The sequence below is a fragment of the Pteronotus mesoamericanus genome, unplaced genomic scaffold (assembly GCF_021234165.1).
Source record: "Pteronotus mesoamericanus isolate MK-2021 breed Mesoamerican mustached bat unplaced genomic scaffold, CSHL_Meso_final scaffold_476, whole genome shotgun sequence".
NCBI classification, from domain to species: domain Eukaryota; kingdom Metazoa; phylum Chordata; class Mammalia; order Chiroptera; family Mormoopidae; genus Pteronotus; species Pteronotus mesoamericanus.
In genome coordinates, this window is record NW_026555318.1 from 2,099,516 (window position 1) to 2,114,406 (window position 14,891).

The window sequence follows — 14,891 nt, forward strand, 5'->3', positions numbered from 1 at the left end:
CGCCCACAAGCCTGGGGTGCAGGGCAGCAGGAGTAACTGAGCAGGGAGTGGTGGGGGTGGGGAAAGTACCCACGCTGCACCAACCCAGGGGCAGAGTAGACAAGGGTAGCACCAAACAGAAGGACCTCCTCCCCTCCCCCCAGCACACACAACACCCTCCTCAATTACCAGATGAACTCCTGCTGCTAAGGGGGGGGCACACGCACGCATACGCACACGCACACACAAGGGCAATATAATATTGGGGGGGTGACATCCAGGGGTCCCAGCCCTGACCAGGGAGACATGAAAAGGGACAGGTGGTGGAGAGGAAGGTTGCCAGCCTCTCCCCCAATTCAGTTCTGCAAGACTAGACAGAAGGGTGGGCAGCTTTCCTTCCTGCTTGGGAAGAGGAGGCTGGCAATTCTATATCAAGAACAGACCTCACTGGGAGGCAACAGAGGAAGGCGCTCTCTGCCCCCTTTCCCTGCAAGGACAGGGGCCAGCAGAGTGTGGTTTTTGCTGGAAGGAGCAAAGGGGAGAGGACTTCAGCAGGGTGAACAGGTGCCTGGGTCCACGGGTAAGTCCATCCAGGTCTTTCCCGTGGAATGGAAAGTGGCTCCAGCGGAAAGAAGTGGGAGGTGGATGGGACATCGTGCAAAGTGCTTGAGTGTCAGGTGCCCAAGGACCCTGCTGGAGGCCGACTACAATCTCTGTTCTCACTGGCTATTAGCCTCCAGCTTGTAGGAGAGCTCGAAGAGGAGGTTCTGGTTGTCGATGACCTGGAACTGGCGCACGTAGGCCTTGGTCTGCAGGTGATGGGGGGAGGCCTCCATATCCAGGCCTGGGGAGTAAGGGCGGGGGGGGCAATTAGACGGCCAGCCTCTCTTCTTCCTCTACACTCACGCTAGCCGGAGGACAAGGGCGCAGACTGGGAAAGGTGCTGAGCACCAGGGCCCCTGGGGAGGCCGAGGAGAGAAGGGAAAACTGACAAGCTTAAGGGACATAAACATTTGAGCAGGGATGTCGCCCCAGAACCCTCCCGCTCAGTAAAAACTCTCCCCGTAAGGCTCTCAGAATCCTGGGCACTCACAAAGGGGCCGGCTCCGGTATTTTCGGACTGTCCTCACTTTTTCAGCCACTGAATGCTGGGAGATGACAAGGAATGAGCCCCGAAAAGGGCACAGAAAGATGCTCCCCCCCTTGGCTCCCCTTCCTCCAACCTCCAATTCTGTTGGTTTTACTCCCCCCAGTCCCCACTCTGGAGGGTCTCCAAAGCGCCAGAGAAGTGGGTGTGACAGGGCACCAGATGAGGGGGAGGCAGAGTTCCCCCCCCCCGCCCCGAGCTGCCTGACAGCTTGGCCACCCGTGGGCGGGTTGCTACAGCAATGCCACCAGGGAGCTAGTCAGGAGTCTGTCAGGCAAGCTGGGCACCACCGGGAAAGGCTGCCGTCTTTGGAGGGGGTGCCAGGAGAGGGGGAGGACACCATCCCGCGACCCATGGGACTGGCGCTGGCGGTGCCACTCACCAGTTTCTCAATATTCACCAAGCCATCCACAAGGGTCTTACTCCCCTCGTGCAGGAAAGTCAGGTCTGGGGGCGGGGAGAGAAGCGAGAGAGTAAGAGAGGAGGTCCAGAGAGCCCTTCCCCTCCCCGGGAATCCACTCAATCGTGGGGGCTCCTCTCCTCTGGACACTCAGGGCTGAGGTGGGTGAGGACCGAGAGTCAGGACTGAGGCATGAAGACTGTGGACAGAGGAGCATAATTTGGGAACAACTCTCACCTTTGAGGATCAGAGGCACAAAAGGAATCACAGGAGGTTTCATCTTGGAGATCACTTCTCGGTAGCTTTTGTGGTTCCTACAGGGGTCCTGGCATTCCACAGAAGACGGGTAAAGGGGCAGGTGGGCCCAGGGTACCCCAAAGACATCCCCCATCCCCTCCCTCATCCCCCTGCCCTAGCTACGTCTGCAATGAGATAGGGGTGTGAAGGGTGTCTAACTCGGGGGCGGGGGGGCATTGCTGGGGAAGACCCTGACTGTCCTCCCCCACCTCCCAGGAAAACTGGGTAGCGACCCCCCAGCGTGGTGTGGAGAGGACGGTGCTCCTAGGCACTAAACACCTTGCAAGGGAAGCTTGAGGAAGAAGGTTCATGGGACCAAGTGTCTCTGGTGTACAAGTCCAGGGGCAGATAAAAGAGCCAAACCCACTCACTGTCAGGTTCTCAAATTTGCGGAACAAGTTCTTGAATTTCCCTGGCAGCTTCTGCAGAGAGTTTGAAGGAAGGAGGAATGTCAGAGTGGAGCTCCTTGAGTTTCACGGGAGCGTCTGGCTAATCCCCAGGTGTTAGAGGGGAAGAGAGCCAGGATGTCTTACAGGGGCTGGGAAGCAGGGGGTTGGGGAAGTAGAGTGCCCCTTGGCCTGGATCTGGGGAGCTAGAAGCAGCCCAGAGAATGTAATTATTCTGGGGAAACTGAGCCTCTGCCATGCACCAGGATACCTCACTGAGTGCTGGCCGAAATCGGGCAGCCGGGGCTACCGGCCCTCCCGCTCAGGCCAGAGTCCGCCTTGTCACTCATCTGCCCAAGAGCAGGGTCCATTGGCCAGAGCTGCCTGTCCTGGGACTGCATGAGCGCCTCCTTGCAACTGGGGTGAGCCCAGGCTATCAAGACTGAGGCTGGAGGCGGAGACCCCAGGTGGGCCAGCCCAGGGGGCAGGAGAGGAAAGGAAAGGGGCCGCACTACCTCCCAGGTGAGCCGCAGGCGGCTGACCGCGGCGTTGTCCAGCCCCATGACCACGGCGTAGAAGGTCAGCAGGTCCTGGTTTTGCTTGCAGCTGCAGAATTGGGAGCGGGGGTCAGAGAACGGTCAGGAGGCCATGGCACCGCCGCGCCCCCCACCCGCCTCAGGGCTCCCGCGCCCGCGCCCGCGCCCGCGCCGGCTGCACTCACATGGCCGCGATCTTGATGAACTTCTTGAGCAGCTGCACGCGCTTGCCAGGAGCCTCGCAGAGCAGCACCTCCGTGGCCACCCAGTGGGTGACCTCGCTGCAGCGCTGCAGGAGCAGCTCCAGGTTGGCCGTCTCCCGGCGGCCGCGTTCCCCGTGGAACACGTAGTCCACGAACTCCAGCTGCACCCGCGGCGACGGCGACGGCGGAGGGGCGGCCAGGGCGCGGGCGGTGCCGGTGGGAAGATGGCAGCGCGAGGCGGTGGTGAGGGAAAGGCAGGAGGGTGGGGGCGGGAGGGGTAGAAAATAGAAAAGAAGGAGACAGGACAGGATGCAGCAGAGATGGTGGGGAGAACCACCACCATGAGTAATAAATGCACTATGATTTATTGAGCACTTACAAGGTGCCAGGCACTTAACCCATCTGTAGACATTACTGTCACTGCCATATTTTATTTCTTTAACAGTGAATATTTTAAAAATACTAACCATGGTTCAGGGTCTGCGTAAGCAGCACTTGGGCCCTGAACCACCCTGCTAGGGGGGTCTCTCTCTCTGCTGTTTTCTCAGAGGAAGGGGACAAAGGCTTAGAGAGGTTTGCTGGTGCATTGCCCCAGCAAATGTTCAAGTGCGTGTTCTAACCAGGGACTTCAGCTGCAGAAACCGCCCCCCTCCAGGCCCCCACACGTGGCACATTTCTCCCTCCTGGCCCCTAGCCTGGCACCAGCCTCAGTCCCCACCTCGTGCACACAGCGGAATAGTTCCCAGTGGAAGGCGGTAAGGTGGTTGGCCACATCCTCAGGCTCCACTCGGTGGATCTCTGTGTCCCCAGGGGAGACCTGGATTTCCTCGGGGAGGGGCACCTGGTGGTAGGCAAGGGTACAGGGCTGGGCTCCCGCTGGGCTTGTGAGCGTCTGCTCATAGGCCCTCGCAGCCCTCACGCCCCGCCTAGGCCTTTGCGAAGGCTTTCTTACCAGGGCCTCGAAGCTGTCCCGGGTGCAGGCAAACAGGTGGCTGTTGATGCCCAGCGTGGTGAAGACACAGTCTTCAGTTGGCTGCAGAAGGACCTTCTCTGTGGAAAAAGGTGCTGGTCTGCCTCAGCCCCCGCCACCTGCACCCTCCCACGTCCCCGCCACTGTCGCCGTCCCATCCAGAAATGCCTGGGCCTGCATGGACACGTTCTAGACTATTGGGACTCGTGTGACGACCAGTTTAGGCTCTACTTTCATGAAAATTTTCAAATAACGACTTCTGTTGCGTTTATAACCTCTTTGTTTGCTGCCAGTGTTCTTTCACGGCTCTTCTCTTGTTCCTTCATTCCTGTGACACTGAAAAAGCAGGAATTTTTTTCCTGCCTTAGAGAGAAATAGGCTATGGCTACCCTGCAGGCTTCTTGCCTTCCCTCAGGGACTGGAGGCCTAACTTGTGTCTTTAGCCTCAAAAACACAGTGCCTTTAGGTACTCAAAGAGATCAAAGGACTAGATGCCAAAGTGAGTACGGCAGGCACTCAGATCAGCATCCAACTGTACTGGACCAGCACATCCCGAGTTTTAATGTACATAGACTAATAGCCTGGGGATCTTGTTAAAATGCACATCCCGATTCAGTCGGTCTGCAGTGGGGTCTGAAATAATACCCAGGCAAAGCTCATGCGGCTGGTCCCAGTGCCACCGTTTGAGTGTCCAGGGCACAGAAGTCAGCCTTTACCCTGCCCCGCAGCACTGGGCTTGTGAGTTTCCTGTCCTGGGGCCCCAGCTGAGCTCTTTCTGCCCCTCACCTCCTGAAGAGGCCACAGCTACCAGGATGAGGGAGTCCTCACGCCCCGCAGGCTCCTCGGAGTACTGCAGTTTTTCCGTCACAGAGCCCAGAATGTCCTGCACAGACGCTGAAAGGCGGCTGCGTATGGTCACGTAAGAGTGGTCCGGCATGTAGACCCGGCAGAAGACTGGACAGAGACAGGAAGGTGGCTTGCATCAGAGGGCAGAATGACAGCACTGTCACAGTGCCCTCCAGGACCCCTGCGTTCCCCACTCCATCCCACCCCTAACCCTAGATTGGTTGGCCTCTGAAAACGATGCTGTGAAAAGCACTGGTTCTACTCCACAGGGAGGCTCCATCAAAGTTGCCCAAGACCCAAGACCCCACAGGGCCCCCTGAGCCGCTCAGGAGCCCTGCCCCTCCTAATGCCCACACTCACTCTCATCAGAGCCCCGGAAGGCCACTCGGGTCTGCAGACAGGAGTCTATCCGACGGAAGTGGCGGAAGAGTGGCTTCACCTGCTTGTTGGGTGGCTGGCTCTCCTCTGGGATCCTGGCATGGACACAGCTGGGCATCAGGAAGCCCTGCCAGGCATGCAGAGCACCAGGCAGGCAACATCAAGCAGGGATATCAGAACTGGGTCAAGGATGCCCTGGCATCAGGTTCAGAGAGCAGTGGAGGGGGTTTAAAGTGAGGACAATGACCAGCAGGAGACAACTGTCCAAGTGACCCAAATCAAATGCCACCTTTTCCATGAATTCTTGTCTGATCCACCCCACCTACCAGAAAAGGTCAATTTTGGCAGGTGGGGGGGGGGCGGCGAATAAGGACAATGGTCTAATATTTGTTTATGTTCATGTTTTCTCTCTCCTGCAAGACTGAGAGCTTGCTGCATTAGTTCTTGTTTTTCGTTTGCAGTGGCGGCGGGGGGGCGGGGCTAGGATTGGTTCTTACTGAATTATTTTTCATCCTCCAGGCCCAGCACATTGCTTGGCGCATGGGAGGTGTAGGTCATCAGCTGCCTGCTGAATTTTGCCAAAAAGAACTTCACAGTCTGGGAGGGAGACAGACATGCATACAGCTACTTCTAACACGAGACAGGTGTTAGGTGATGTAAAAAAGGTGAACAGAGAGTTATGTTGGTATGGGGGAAGAAGAAAGCTATTCTTAAAAAGGAAGTTCATCGAGAAGATGGCATGTGACCTGACCCTGGAAGGACAACAGCAAGGGAAGGGGATGGGAGGAGGTAATGTAAACGACAGCAGGAAGCAGAAAAAGCACAGAAGTTCAGGGAATAGGGTGTATCGGGTGTGTTGTGGTTATAGGGCTATGTGGGAATTGAGATGGGAAAGATTAGCAGGAAGGGAAGGATGTAGAATTACTGCACTAGAATGTTGTGACCTTGTCTTATAGGCAATGGGGAGCCATGATGCTTTTGGAACAGGAGCATGATGTCAAGTTGGAAAGATCTCTCTGGTGTCAACATAAGAAGGGGAAGACAGACACAAGACCATAAGCTGAAGCCCTAGATTGGAGGCTGTGGCAATAATTCAGGTGAGAGAAAAGGAGGCCTAAACAACGGTTGTGGTGGTGGGGAGGGAGGGGGGACAAACTGAAAAGGCCAAAGGTATGGATGGATAGATGGACAGACGGATGGATGGATGGAAGGATGGATGATGGATGCAGTGGTATCCTGAAGCCAGTTCACATTAGCTCATGAAAGCAGATCGCTAAATTTTCCCAACGGCTTTGTAAGGAAAACTCTTTAAAAAGTATGCGTGAGGCCCTGGCCAGACAGCTTATTTTTTTAGAGCATCGTCCCCATATGCCAAGGTTCCGGGTTTGATCCCCGGTCAGGGTACATGCAAGAGTCAACTGATGAATGCATCGGTGAGTGGGACAACAAAGCGATGTGTCTCTCTCCTCCTTCCTCTCTCTCTCTCTCTCTAAAAATCAATTAAAGAGAAAAGACACATGGACATTAAACAATCCACTGCACAGATGGTTTTTTAAAAAAAGTGTGTGTGTGCTAATCTTACATTCAAATTATTACCAAAAAACATAGTCTCCTAATTGTTTTACTATGTTTCACTATTATCTCTGCTCTTCAGGCTATTTACATCTCTTCTCAACTTCACATTCAGTGACATCACGTTAGTAGATTGAAATCAGCTTTGGTGAGAAAATTCATACCATGGAAATCAGCAAAAACCACAAATCAGGGCATTTTTTCCCCCCTGAAATGCTGGTTGTTAAATATTTTCCAGGACGCCACTGGAATGAACAAAAAAGTGACTGGAGACAATGCTTTGTGCTCCTATCCAGCAAGAGAAAGGGACTGAAATGAGCCCATATGGGAGCCAAAAGGCCAGAGGCAATCCCTGAGGAGAGGGGCATAGGGGACTTCTCTCCTGTCCCCTCCCCAACTCATTCCCCTCACTTTAGCTCCACTGTTTCCACAAGCTGGTGCAGCCTCAGCGTGTCCTCCCTGAGGTCCTGGTAAAGGGATTCATCCTTCATAATCAGCAGGTACAGGTCCTATGGAAAGGAGGAGAGAGGTGAGGGCAGGGATCTCATCGCAAGTTATCACTCTCTGTAAGGGCTGGGGCAGGGAAGGGTCTTCATGCCTTCGAGTGTAGGAGAACCATAAAAGTGAAGACCCTCTAGCATCTTTCCCTTCTAGTACCCAGCGTGACAAGTATAACTCCTTCAAGGGGGCCTCCTTCCAGAACTCAGAGCCTCCTCACCCGCCTTTTCTTCCCAGGCCCACCTTGATGATGCGGCCGGCTCCCTCTTCCTCCTGCAGCAGCCCCTGGTAGGTGTCCAAGAAATGAAGGAGCATGGCTAGACAGGCCTGCTTCTGGCCCAGCCCCTCGGGGCCATCCTTGCCTCCTGCCCAAACAAAGCTGACCCCTAAGTTAAGGAAAAAAGCGCTGGGCAGGCAGACCGGAGGAAACTGGGCAGGGAGGCGGGAGGCTAAAACATCCCCAAATAGTCTCTGGGCTTGGGGCCAGGGAGAAAGGAGATCCTGGGGTCCCTGGAACCAAGACCCCCTCCTGCCCCAGCTCAGAGAAGGTAGTATGACGCCCACTTGACCACATCCAGCTCCCACCTCTGAATTTCACTGGAAGATATTCTGTCTGGACCCACCCACCCCCCACCAGCCCATGCCTGGGGCTCAGAGCAGGCTGATAAAGGCCAATGGTGCTCGCCACAAACCTGACCATACCTCAGTGTAAGGCCTGTGATATTCTACTCAGTGGCCTGACATTTGCAATTAGGTCCTAAAATAGCTCAGTAAGAGGCCCTATGCTTACATGAGACCCTATGAATAGCCTAGCCAGAGGCTTGTCTCTAGTAGACCCTATGGAAGCACAGCCATGACCTGATGTTTACATCAGACCCTGTAATAACGCACTGGGCAACCAGATGTTTAGAGCAGCAATTCAGTGGGGAGAGAGGCACTCTTAATAGAATAATAACACCTTACATTTGAACAGGGCTTTGCAATCTCCAAAGCACTCCCACATCTGCGATCGGGTCTATCTCCACAGCAGCCCCGTAGGTAGGCAGAGCAGGTGCTATTTACCCCCATTTTATAGAAGAGGAAACAGAGGCCCTGGGAGGTCAGGGGATGTGCTCAAGGACACACAGCTCCTGAGGAGAAACACTGGGGCTGAAACCCAAGTGTGTTTTAAAAGGCAGAGCTTAGGTCCTGACATCACGTGTGGGGTGCTGGGCGTGGCTCCCCCCCGGCCCCGCCCTCTGCCGACCTCCCCTTTTGCAAGCTCCACAAAAGGATATTACTGATGTAGCTCCTGCAGAAATTTCTCCGTGGGGAGGAAGAGTGAATGGGTGAGAACGATGTCATCCAGCAGGATATCTGTAGAGATCAATCGGCGCCACTGATGTCAGGATGGCACTTCCAGGACCCAAGCGGGAGCTCCCCGCCCCATTCTCTTGCCTCCAAGAGCGACTGCTCGTTAGCCAGACTGGAGCCCCAGCCACCTGCCCCGTCATGCTCTGCACGCACACATGTGTGAAGGTTCTGGGCAGCCGCTGCGGGGGCGGGATTGGCAGCTGCCAAGGCAGCTGGAGGGAAGGAAGGGGCACTCTTCAATGGCCACGCCCACTTCTCTTCAGTGTGCGTGGGAAGCTGTTCAGATAATACACCCAGCTTGAGATCTGCCCCCCACCCCAATACATGTAGCCCACAGAAGGGTCTCTAGGCAGACACAACTTCCAAACACAGAGGTCACGGTCAGCAGGCTGTGTGTGTCCCTCCTCCCTTCCCCAATCCCTACCTAACAGCTTTGAGTTCCAACTAGGCAGGTGAGAACCAGCCCCATTAAAAGGGAGATGGAGTAACTGCCATCTCTTTGATCCTAAAGCCTTTTAAGAGAAACCCTGTGTCCTCTGGATGCCTAGAGATGGTAGGGTTAATGATGGAAGGGTGGAGAGGAGTGGCTCCTCCCACCACCCCTTTCCCTCCGCACCTCCACCTGGGCCTGGCTCAGCCAGTTAGCCAGGTACGAGGTCGCCCTGACTTGCATCCAGCTCTGGGGTAGGGCAGGGCAGCCTGGCACACACAGACAGGCCGGGTGCAGGGAGGGAGCCAGGTGTCCTCACCAGGACAGGTTAGGGCCAGGTCCCTAGGCACTGCCCCAGGACAAAACCAAGGCCTCTGTGGGCCCTTGGCTCACCATCCCGTGGCCTCCAATTCTTGCCACGAAGGTGGAAAAGGAGAACCAACGTGAGATCCTCCAAGTCAACTCTCATTTCACAAGTGAGAAGAATTACCGAGGCCTAGGGCTGTAGAGACTTCCCTGGGGCTGGGCAAAGAACCCACACTCCTGAGCCTTTGTTCTTTTCTCAATATGCCTGAGGCAAACAGAGTGTCTGGGAGAACCAGCGGTAAAATGGGGCTGCTTAGACTATTGAGAGAATGGCTAGTTTAGGGGACCTTCTGTAAGTCGCTTCCTCCCACGCACCCTTTGGGAGGGAACCAAAATGGCTTAAGAACCTGGGTTGTATTAGACGGTATCAGAGTGACAGGTTAAGCTGATTCTCATTCACTCTCAGACTGGTTTAGTGTTCCCCAAACCAGTTACTCTGGGAATCCAGCCTGCTAGGCTAGATAGTACAGGTGACAACCAATTCAGGAGTCCTTCCCCAGGAAAGACTGAGCAGAGTCTGTGGCACCAGGCACCAAAAAAAAAAAAAAAGAAAAAGTTTCTCCCTTTACCTCTCTGCCCAACTACCCTCTTGTGTTCTTAAAGTGAGTCTGACAGCCAACCCCCACCTCCCGCCCTGATGTCCGGCTCCAGGGATGAGGGACTAGGACTAGAGACGCCCAGCACCCTTCCCATACTCTATCCCGCAGGCGAACTAAACCAGAGGAAAGGAAGGCGAGCGCAGGGGAGAGTTGGGGAGATGTTGTTGTGGGGGCAACAGTTTGGCGTCTGCCTCTTCCAAGACAGGCTCTGGTCCAATGCACAGCCTCCCCAGGGAATGTGTCATAGAGACACAGGGTGTGTGGTGTAGGCGGGAAGTTATGGTTAGGGGAGCTGTGTGTATCTGATATTTTTCTAATTAAATCTGAAAGGTGTCAGCTCCCTAGGGCACCTGCAGCCTGAGCCACATGAGAGGACCTGGGTCTTGAGAAAAATCTAGGGGCGTGGAACCCTCTTCCACACACCTAGGCTAGGCCTCCATGCAGAGGTCTGAGAGCACAGTAGCAAACCCCTATCTTGAAATTCTCAACCAGGGGCTCCCAGCCCCCAGACCCTGCTGGGCTTAGTGAAATGACGAGAGCTGGACCCAAGGGCCCGCAGGTCTTCTACCTTGGCAACTAACCAGCAATTTGGGGCCTCAGTTTCCTCAAAGTCCCCTCGTAGGGGTGCTGGTGGGGAGTGGTGAAATAGCATCATCATTTAGGGAATAAGCCTCTCAGGGTGTGGTTATTATTTTTGAAAGAGGCCATGTGCTGAGGCTTGCCAGGGGAAGGATAGGAGTTGGAAAGGCTCAGACCCCCCTAGACGCTGATGACTGCCTGGCCACCTCTCCCTGAACAACACCTCTGAGTCAGCCCCCAACTAGAGCACCTCCTTCCTCCACCCCCCAAGCTGCTAAGGACAATGAATTCCTTTGCTGGCGCCCAAAAGCCAGCCCGGGCCCTGTGCCTGTGTGGCACTGCCCCACGAGTGGGCCAGCCGTCTGCCCTGGGTTTCTAAAAGGAATTGGGGGCTCCTGGAAGGTCCTTCAGGCTTAGGCACCTCAGTGTGGGGAGGAGGGCATAGGCTGCTCCGGGCAGCTTCCATCTTAGTGTGTCAGGCCCTAATTTTGGGACCGAGAAGGAGATAATCAACATCTCCCAAGAGTCTATGGATGAAATGTCCAGGGGAAATGAAGGGTGGCTTAAGGAGAGACAGAGGTTCAGCTGTGGGTGAGGCTGCTAAAGGGAGCAAGGTGGCACTGCCACGTCCCTTCGGCAGAGGGTCTGTTCCTCTGATGAGCCACTGCCCCACTTCAGCTGACCACTCAACCCCGCACCGAGGCTCCAGCATCATAGTGCCACCCCCACGCTCCAAGGGCAAGGAAGAGCTACCAGGTGGCAACCCCCTACTCCGGGATGGATGAGCTAGCCGGCTCCTTACCTGAGGCGGCGCTGTCCCTGGTGGCCCCCCCGGCCAGCCGCTGCAGAACCCGGTTCAGAAGATGCTCCGGCCGCTCGGGGGCGCCCAGGGGGGCCCAGGGTGGGGAAGTCAGGGGCTCGCCCGGGGACAGCTCATCCGAGGAGTGCGAAGAAGGGGAGCGCAAGGGCCCCCCGCCCCCGAGCGGCCCGGGCCCCGGCACCTCCTCTAACTGCAGCCAACAGGGTCCCCCGCTGCCGGGCTCCTCCGTGACCCCCACGGGCTCTCCACCTTCCTCTTCGGGGGGCGGCTCCAGCCCCGGCTCAGCGGGGGGCTCCCGAAGGAAAGCTGGGAGCAGCAGGCGAGACACGCTCTGACGCCGCTGCAGTGGCCGCGGTCCCCCGGCTGGACCGCCGCCCCCGCCAGGTCCCCCACCCCCTCCGGGCCCGCCGCAGCTCCCCAGACCCCCGCCGGGACCTCCCGCCACCGTTCGCCCCGCCAGCTGCGACGTTTGCTTCTTCAGAAATTTTTCCAGCGGCTTCATGCCCCCCCCCGCCCCTCTTCTCGGGGCCACCGGGGGACCCAGGTGTCCCAGGCGCGGGCGGGGGGGGCGGGGACACGATGCTCAGAGCCGGAGGGGCAGAGTGGAGGGCCGTGCCAGGCGCCGGACTGGGGGCCAGAGGTGCCTGAGGCTCGCTGGCCCGAGTCCCGTGGCCAGGGGCCGGGGGAGGTGCCACAGGGAAGGGGTGCCGGTCCTTAGCGGCCCCCCATGCCTGCTGCAGCCGTCGCGCAGCCCGAAGGACGGGTAGGCTGCGGGGCCAGTGCCCGGGCTCTGCTCTCCTGGGCCGGGCTGCGGCGACAGAGGCAGCGGGCGGAGCGCAAGGCTGAGAGGACGCGGCGGCAGCGGCGGAGGCTCTCCTGACCGCGGGGAAGGTGGCAGAACTGAGACCGCGCCCCCTCCTCCAGTCCCCGCCCAGTCCCCGCCCCTGCCCTTCCTGGGCCCGCCCCCTGGGCCGCGCAAGGCTTGAACTCGGGCGTCGGTGCAAATCATGGGGCCACAGGGGATTGTAAGGGGTTGAATGGGATCAGGTGGAGAGTTCAGAGAAGACGCAGAAATTAAGGGCCCAGGTAAGGGAGAGATACCAATGGAGAGGAATTCCTGGCTCGGGGGCTTACAGGGGTTCTGGCGCCATTTCAAAGAATCAGGACAGGTCTGTGGCCTGCATGCCTTGACTCACCTACCTGTCCACAGGTAAGGCCTACAAAGATCACTCTCCACCCCGATAGTGCGCTCTTAGAGGAATATGCGGTCTTTACCTGTCTTTTTGGAAGAAGGGCTGGAAAGGCCTCAGGTGGATCGCCATTCCCCTGGGGGTGGCACTCATCTGCCCTTTCCGGCAGGGCACAATAGATGGCGGGGGCCTGGCCTGTGAAAGGCAGGTACTGGCAGGCAGGTAGGAGCCAGGCAGGGAGCAGCAGGTTGTGGCAGGTCTAGTTGGGGTGAGAAGAGACAGTAGGCAAGGGGGAGGAGACCAGGAGTCCAAGGGCACCTAAGTCCAGCTGGCAGCAGGAAGAAGCAGGCCGTGGAGATGGGTGACAAGCTCCAGAGCTGCCATCTGACATCATCAAACATAGAGAGCCCCCCAGAGTTGACACAACCAGAGAGTGTGGAAAGCGGTGCCAAATTTGCACTCCCAATTATCCTTATTCCTGATGCCTATGCCAGGAGCATTCCGTTCCTAAGGAGGTGGATAAAGAGATACACTCAGTGTAAGCACATTAAGGTTAAAGTAACAAGGTTGGGGAGTGGCACCAGGTTCCAGATGGGTTGAGGCACCTCGGACACTGCCGCACCCCTGTTTACTGTACACCAACCAGGCAGGGACAGGAATGCGAAAGGCTAGGAGTGGTGGTAGAACTGAACAGGGTGTGCGCTACACACACATCGGTGTGTGTGTGTATCTCTGGTCCTATGTATGCTAAAGCATGTGTTTGCAGAAATGAGCTTGCACACCCATCTGTTTGTGGATTTAGAAAGGGAACAGTATATAGAGGGCCCAATTTTGGCTAAGAAGCTGTAATAGAGATCCAAGTATCAGCTTCCTGGCCTCCCTTTATTAGATACCCCAATACCCCCAAGGTTAAGAGGGGAAACTGGCTGGAGTGGCTTGGAACTCCCCAGGCATTTTATGAACCAAATAAGAAGAGGGGAGGGCTCCACTCCCAGCACATGCCACAGTTACCAGATTAAGCTGGTTGCCTTGGTAACCTCCTCTCTGGGCAGGATTTGGGATTGTCAGTTAGGAAGAATTGGGGAGTGTGGAGAATGTGGGGGCTGAAAATAAAAGGGGCAGAGAGACTTCTAGAAACTGGAAGCTTTGGGAGCAGAGCCCAAGACCCTTCAACTACTCAAGGGTATCAGGCGGAGTCTAAGTTCAAGACCTTGACTCAGGAAGGCAGGCCAACATCAAGGCTTGGTCCTCCTTAAACAGCAGTGGTACTTGCCCCCAACTGCACCGTGGAATCCAGGGGGCACTTCTCAAAAATACCGAGATGGTGCCAAGGTTTATGGTTTTTTTAAAGAGATCTCCAAGTAATTCCAATAGCCAGGGTTGAAAATCACTGCCCCAGAGGGACACCCCAACCCAAGTGGCCTGCAGATGCTGGGAGACATTGGTATTCTCAATCTTTGCTGTTCTAGAGTCACCCACAAGGTAGCAGACCTGTGTGCTGACCCTAAGGGGGAGGAGGGCTGACAGGGCACCTATATTCTTACCATGGGAGACAGTGAGGGAGAAGAGGGCGCTGTAATTGACAACTGTGAGGAGATGCGGATGAGAGGCCCATGGACTTCCAGAAGGGGATGGGGCAAGGCTACCTAAGGCTAATTCTGTCTGCCCCTTACACTCTTTTCTGCCCACTGAGAGGCAGGCTGGGAGGGCAGAGAACCTGGGGGCTTTGCTGAGCTTGAATTTCTTCTTGCTGAGCCTGTTACCAGGGCAACAGAGAGCAATGGGATCTAACTGAGGAAGCAAGAGGCAGGGGTGAGGGGGAAGCATCTTAAAACGCTCCTTTCTCCTGCCAGTAACCCACCCTCTAGGCTGGCTGGCATTCTTTGCGTGACCCCAGATCAGGCCCATAAATACTCATCACTGTGGGGAAGGGAAGCAAAGTGACATGATTTGAAGAGGAACTGGAGATGGGGGTCAGGAAAGTCACGGTCCTCTTGCTGCAGCAGCACCACCGGACAGTGGAGGGGCAATCCCAACTGTCCTTTTAGGATGTGCCACACTGCCCATGCCCCCAGGGTGCAAGGATTTGTGCGACTCCAGAACAGATGCTGCCAGCTTCACATTAAACTCCGCAGCCCCCTCACGCTGTGGAGCTTCTGCAGGGGACCTTCACCCCCCCCCCCCGCCCCCAGGATCCGGAGTCCAGTCAGGTCAGAGGGAGGAGTCGCCCTGTACTCGTCAGAGGCCAGTGGCAGAGGTAACTGGAAGCAGGAGCCACAGCTGGAGGTCTTTCAATTACCCCTCCTCTCTGTCTGTACTGAGATTGACATGAGCCTCTTTCT

The 14,891-nt window shown here is 56.3% G+C and overlaps 1 protein-coding gene across 1 annotated transcript; it reads right to left on the reverse strand.

Annotated features, from left to right (window-relative positions):
• Positions 1 to 255: 255 nt before the first annotated feature.
• Positions 256 to 11,861, reverse strand: RAPGEFL1 (Rap guanine nucleotide exchange factor like 1). Its single transcript, XM_054593825.1, has 15 exons — positions 11,342 to 11,861; positions 8,490 to 8,568; positions 7,456 to 7,591; positions 7,126 to 7,223; positions 5,125 to 5,237; positions 4,705 to 4,872; positions 3,901 to 3,998; positions 3,667 to 3,789; positions 2,931 to 3,109; positions 2,725 to 2,815; positions 2,195 to 2,245; positions 1,764 to 1,851; positions 1,509 to 1,573; positions 1,073 to 1,127; positions 256 to 823 (listed from the first exon to the last, which is right to left on the reverse strand). The coding sequence occupies exons 1-15, from the start codon at positions 11,859 to 11,861 to the stop codon at positions 699 to 701; spliced, it is 1,989 nt and encodes a 662-aa protein (XP_054449800.1). The 3' UTR covers positions 256 to 698.
• Between the last annotated feature and the right edge of the window lie 3,030 nt (positions 11,862 to 14,891).

Bases quoted from the DNA above. Each gene is read 5' to 3' on its own strand.
- RAPGEFL1 (XM_054593825.1), bottom strand. From the start codon at position 11,861: ATGAAGCCGCTGGAAAAATTTCTGAAGAAGCAAACGTCGCAGCTGGCG. The intron at 1,574-1,763 runs GTGAGAGTTGTT...CCCCGCCCCCAG, and splicing joins TGTGCCTCTGATCCTCAAAG to ACCTGACTTTCCTGCACGAG. The intron at 824-1,072 runs GTGAGTGCCCAG...CTTACTCCCCAG, and splicing joins ATACCGGAGCCGGCCCCTTT to GCCTGGATATGGAGGCCTCC.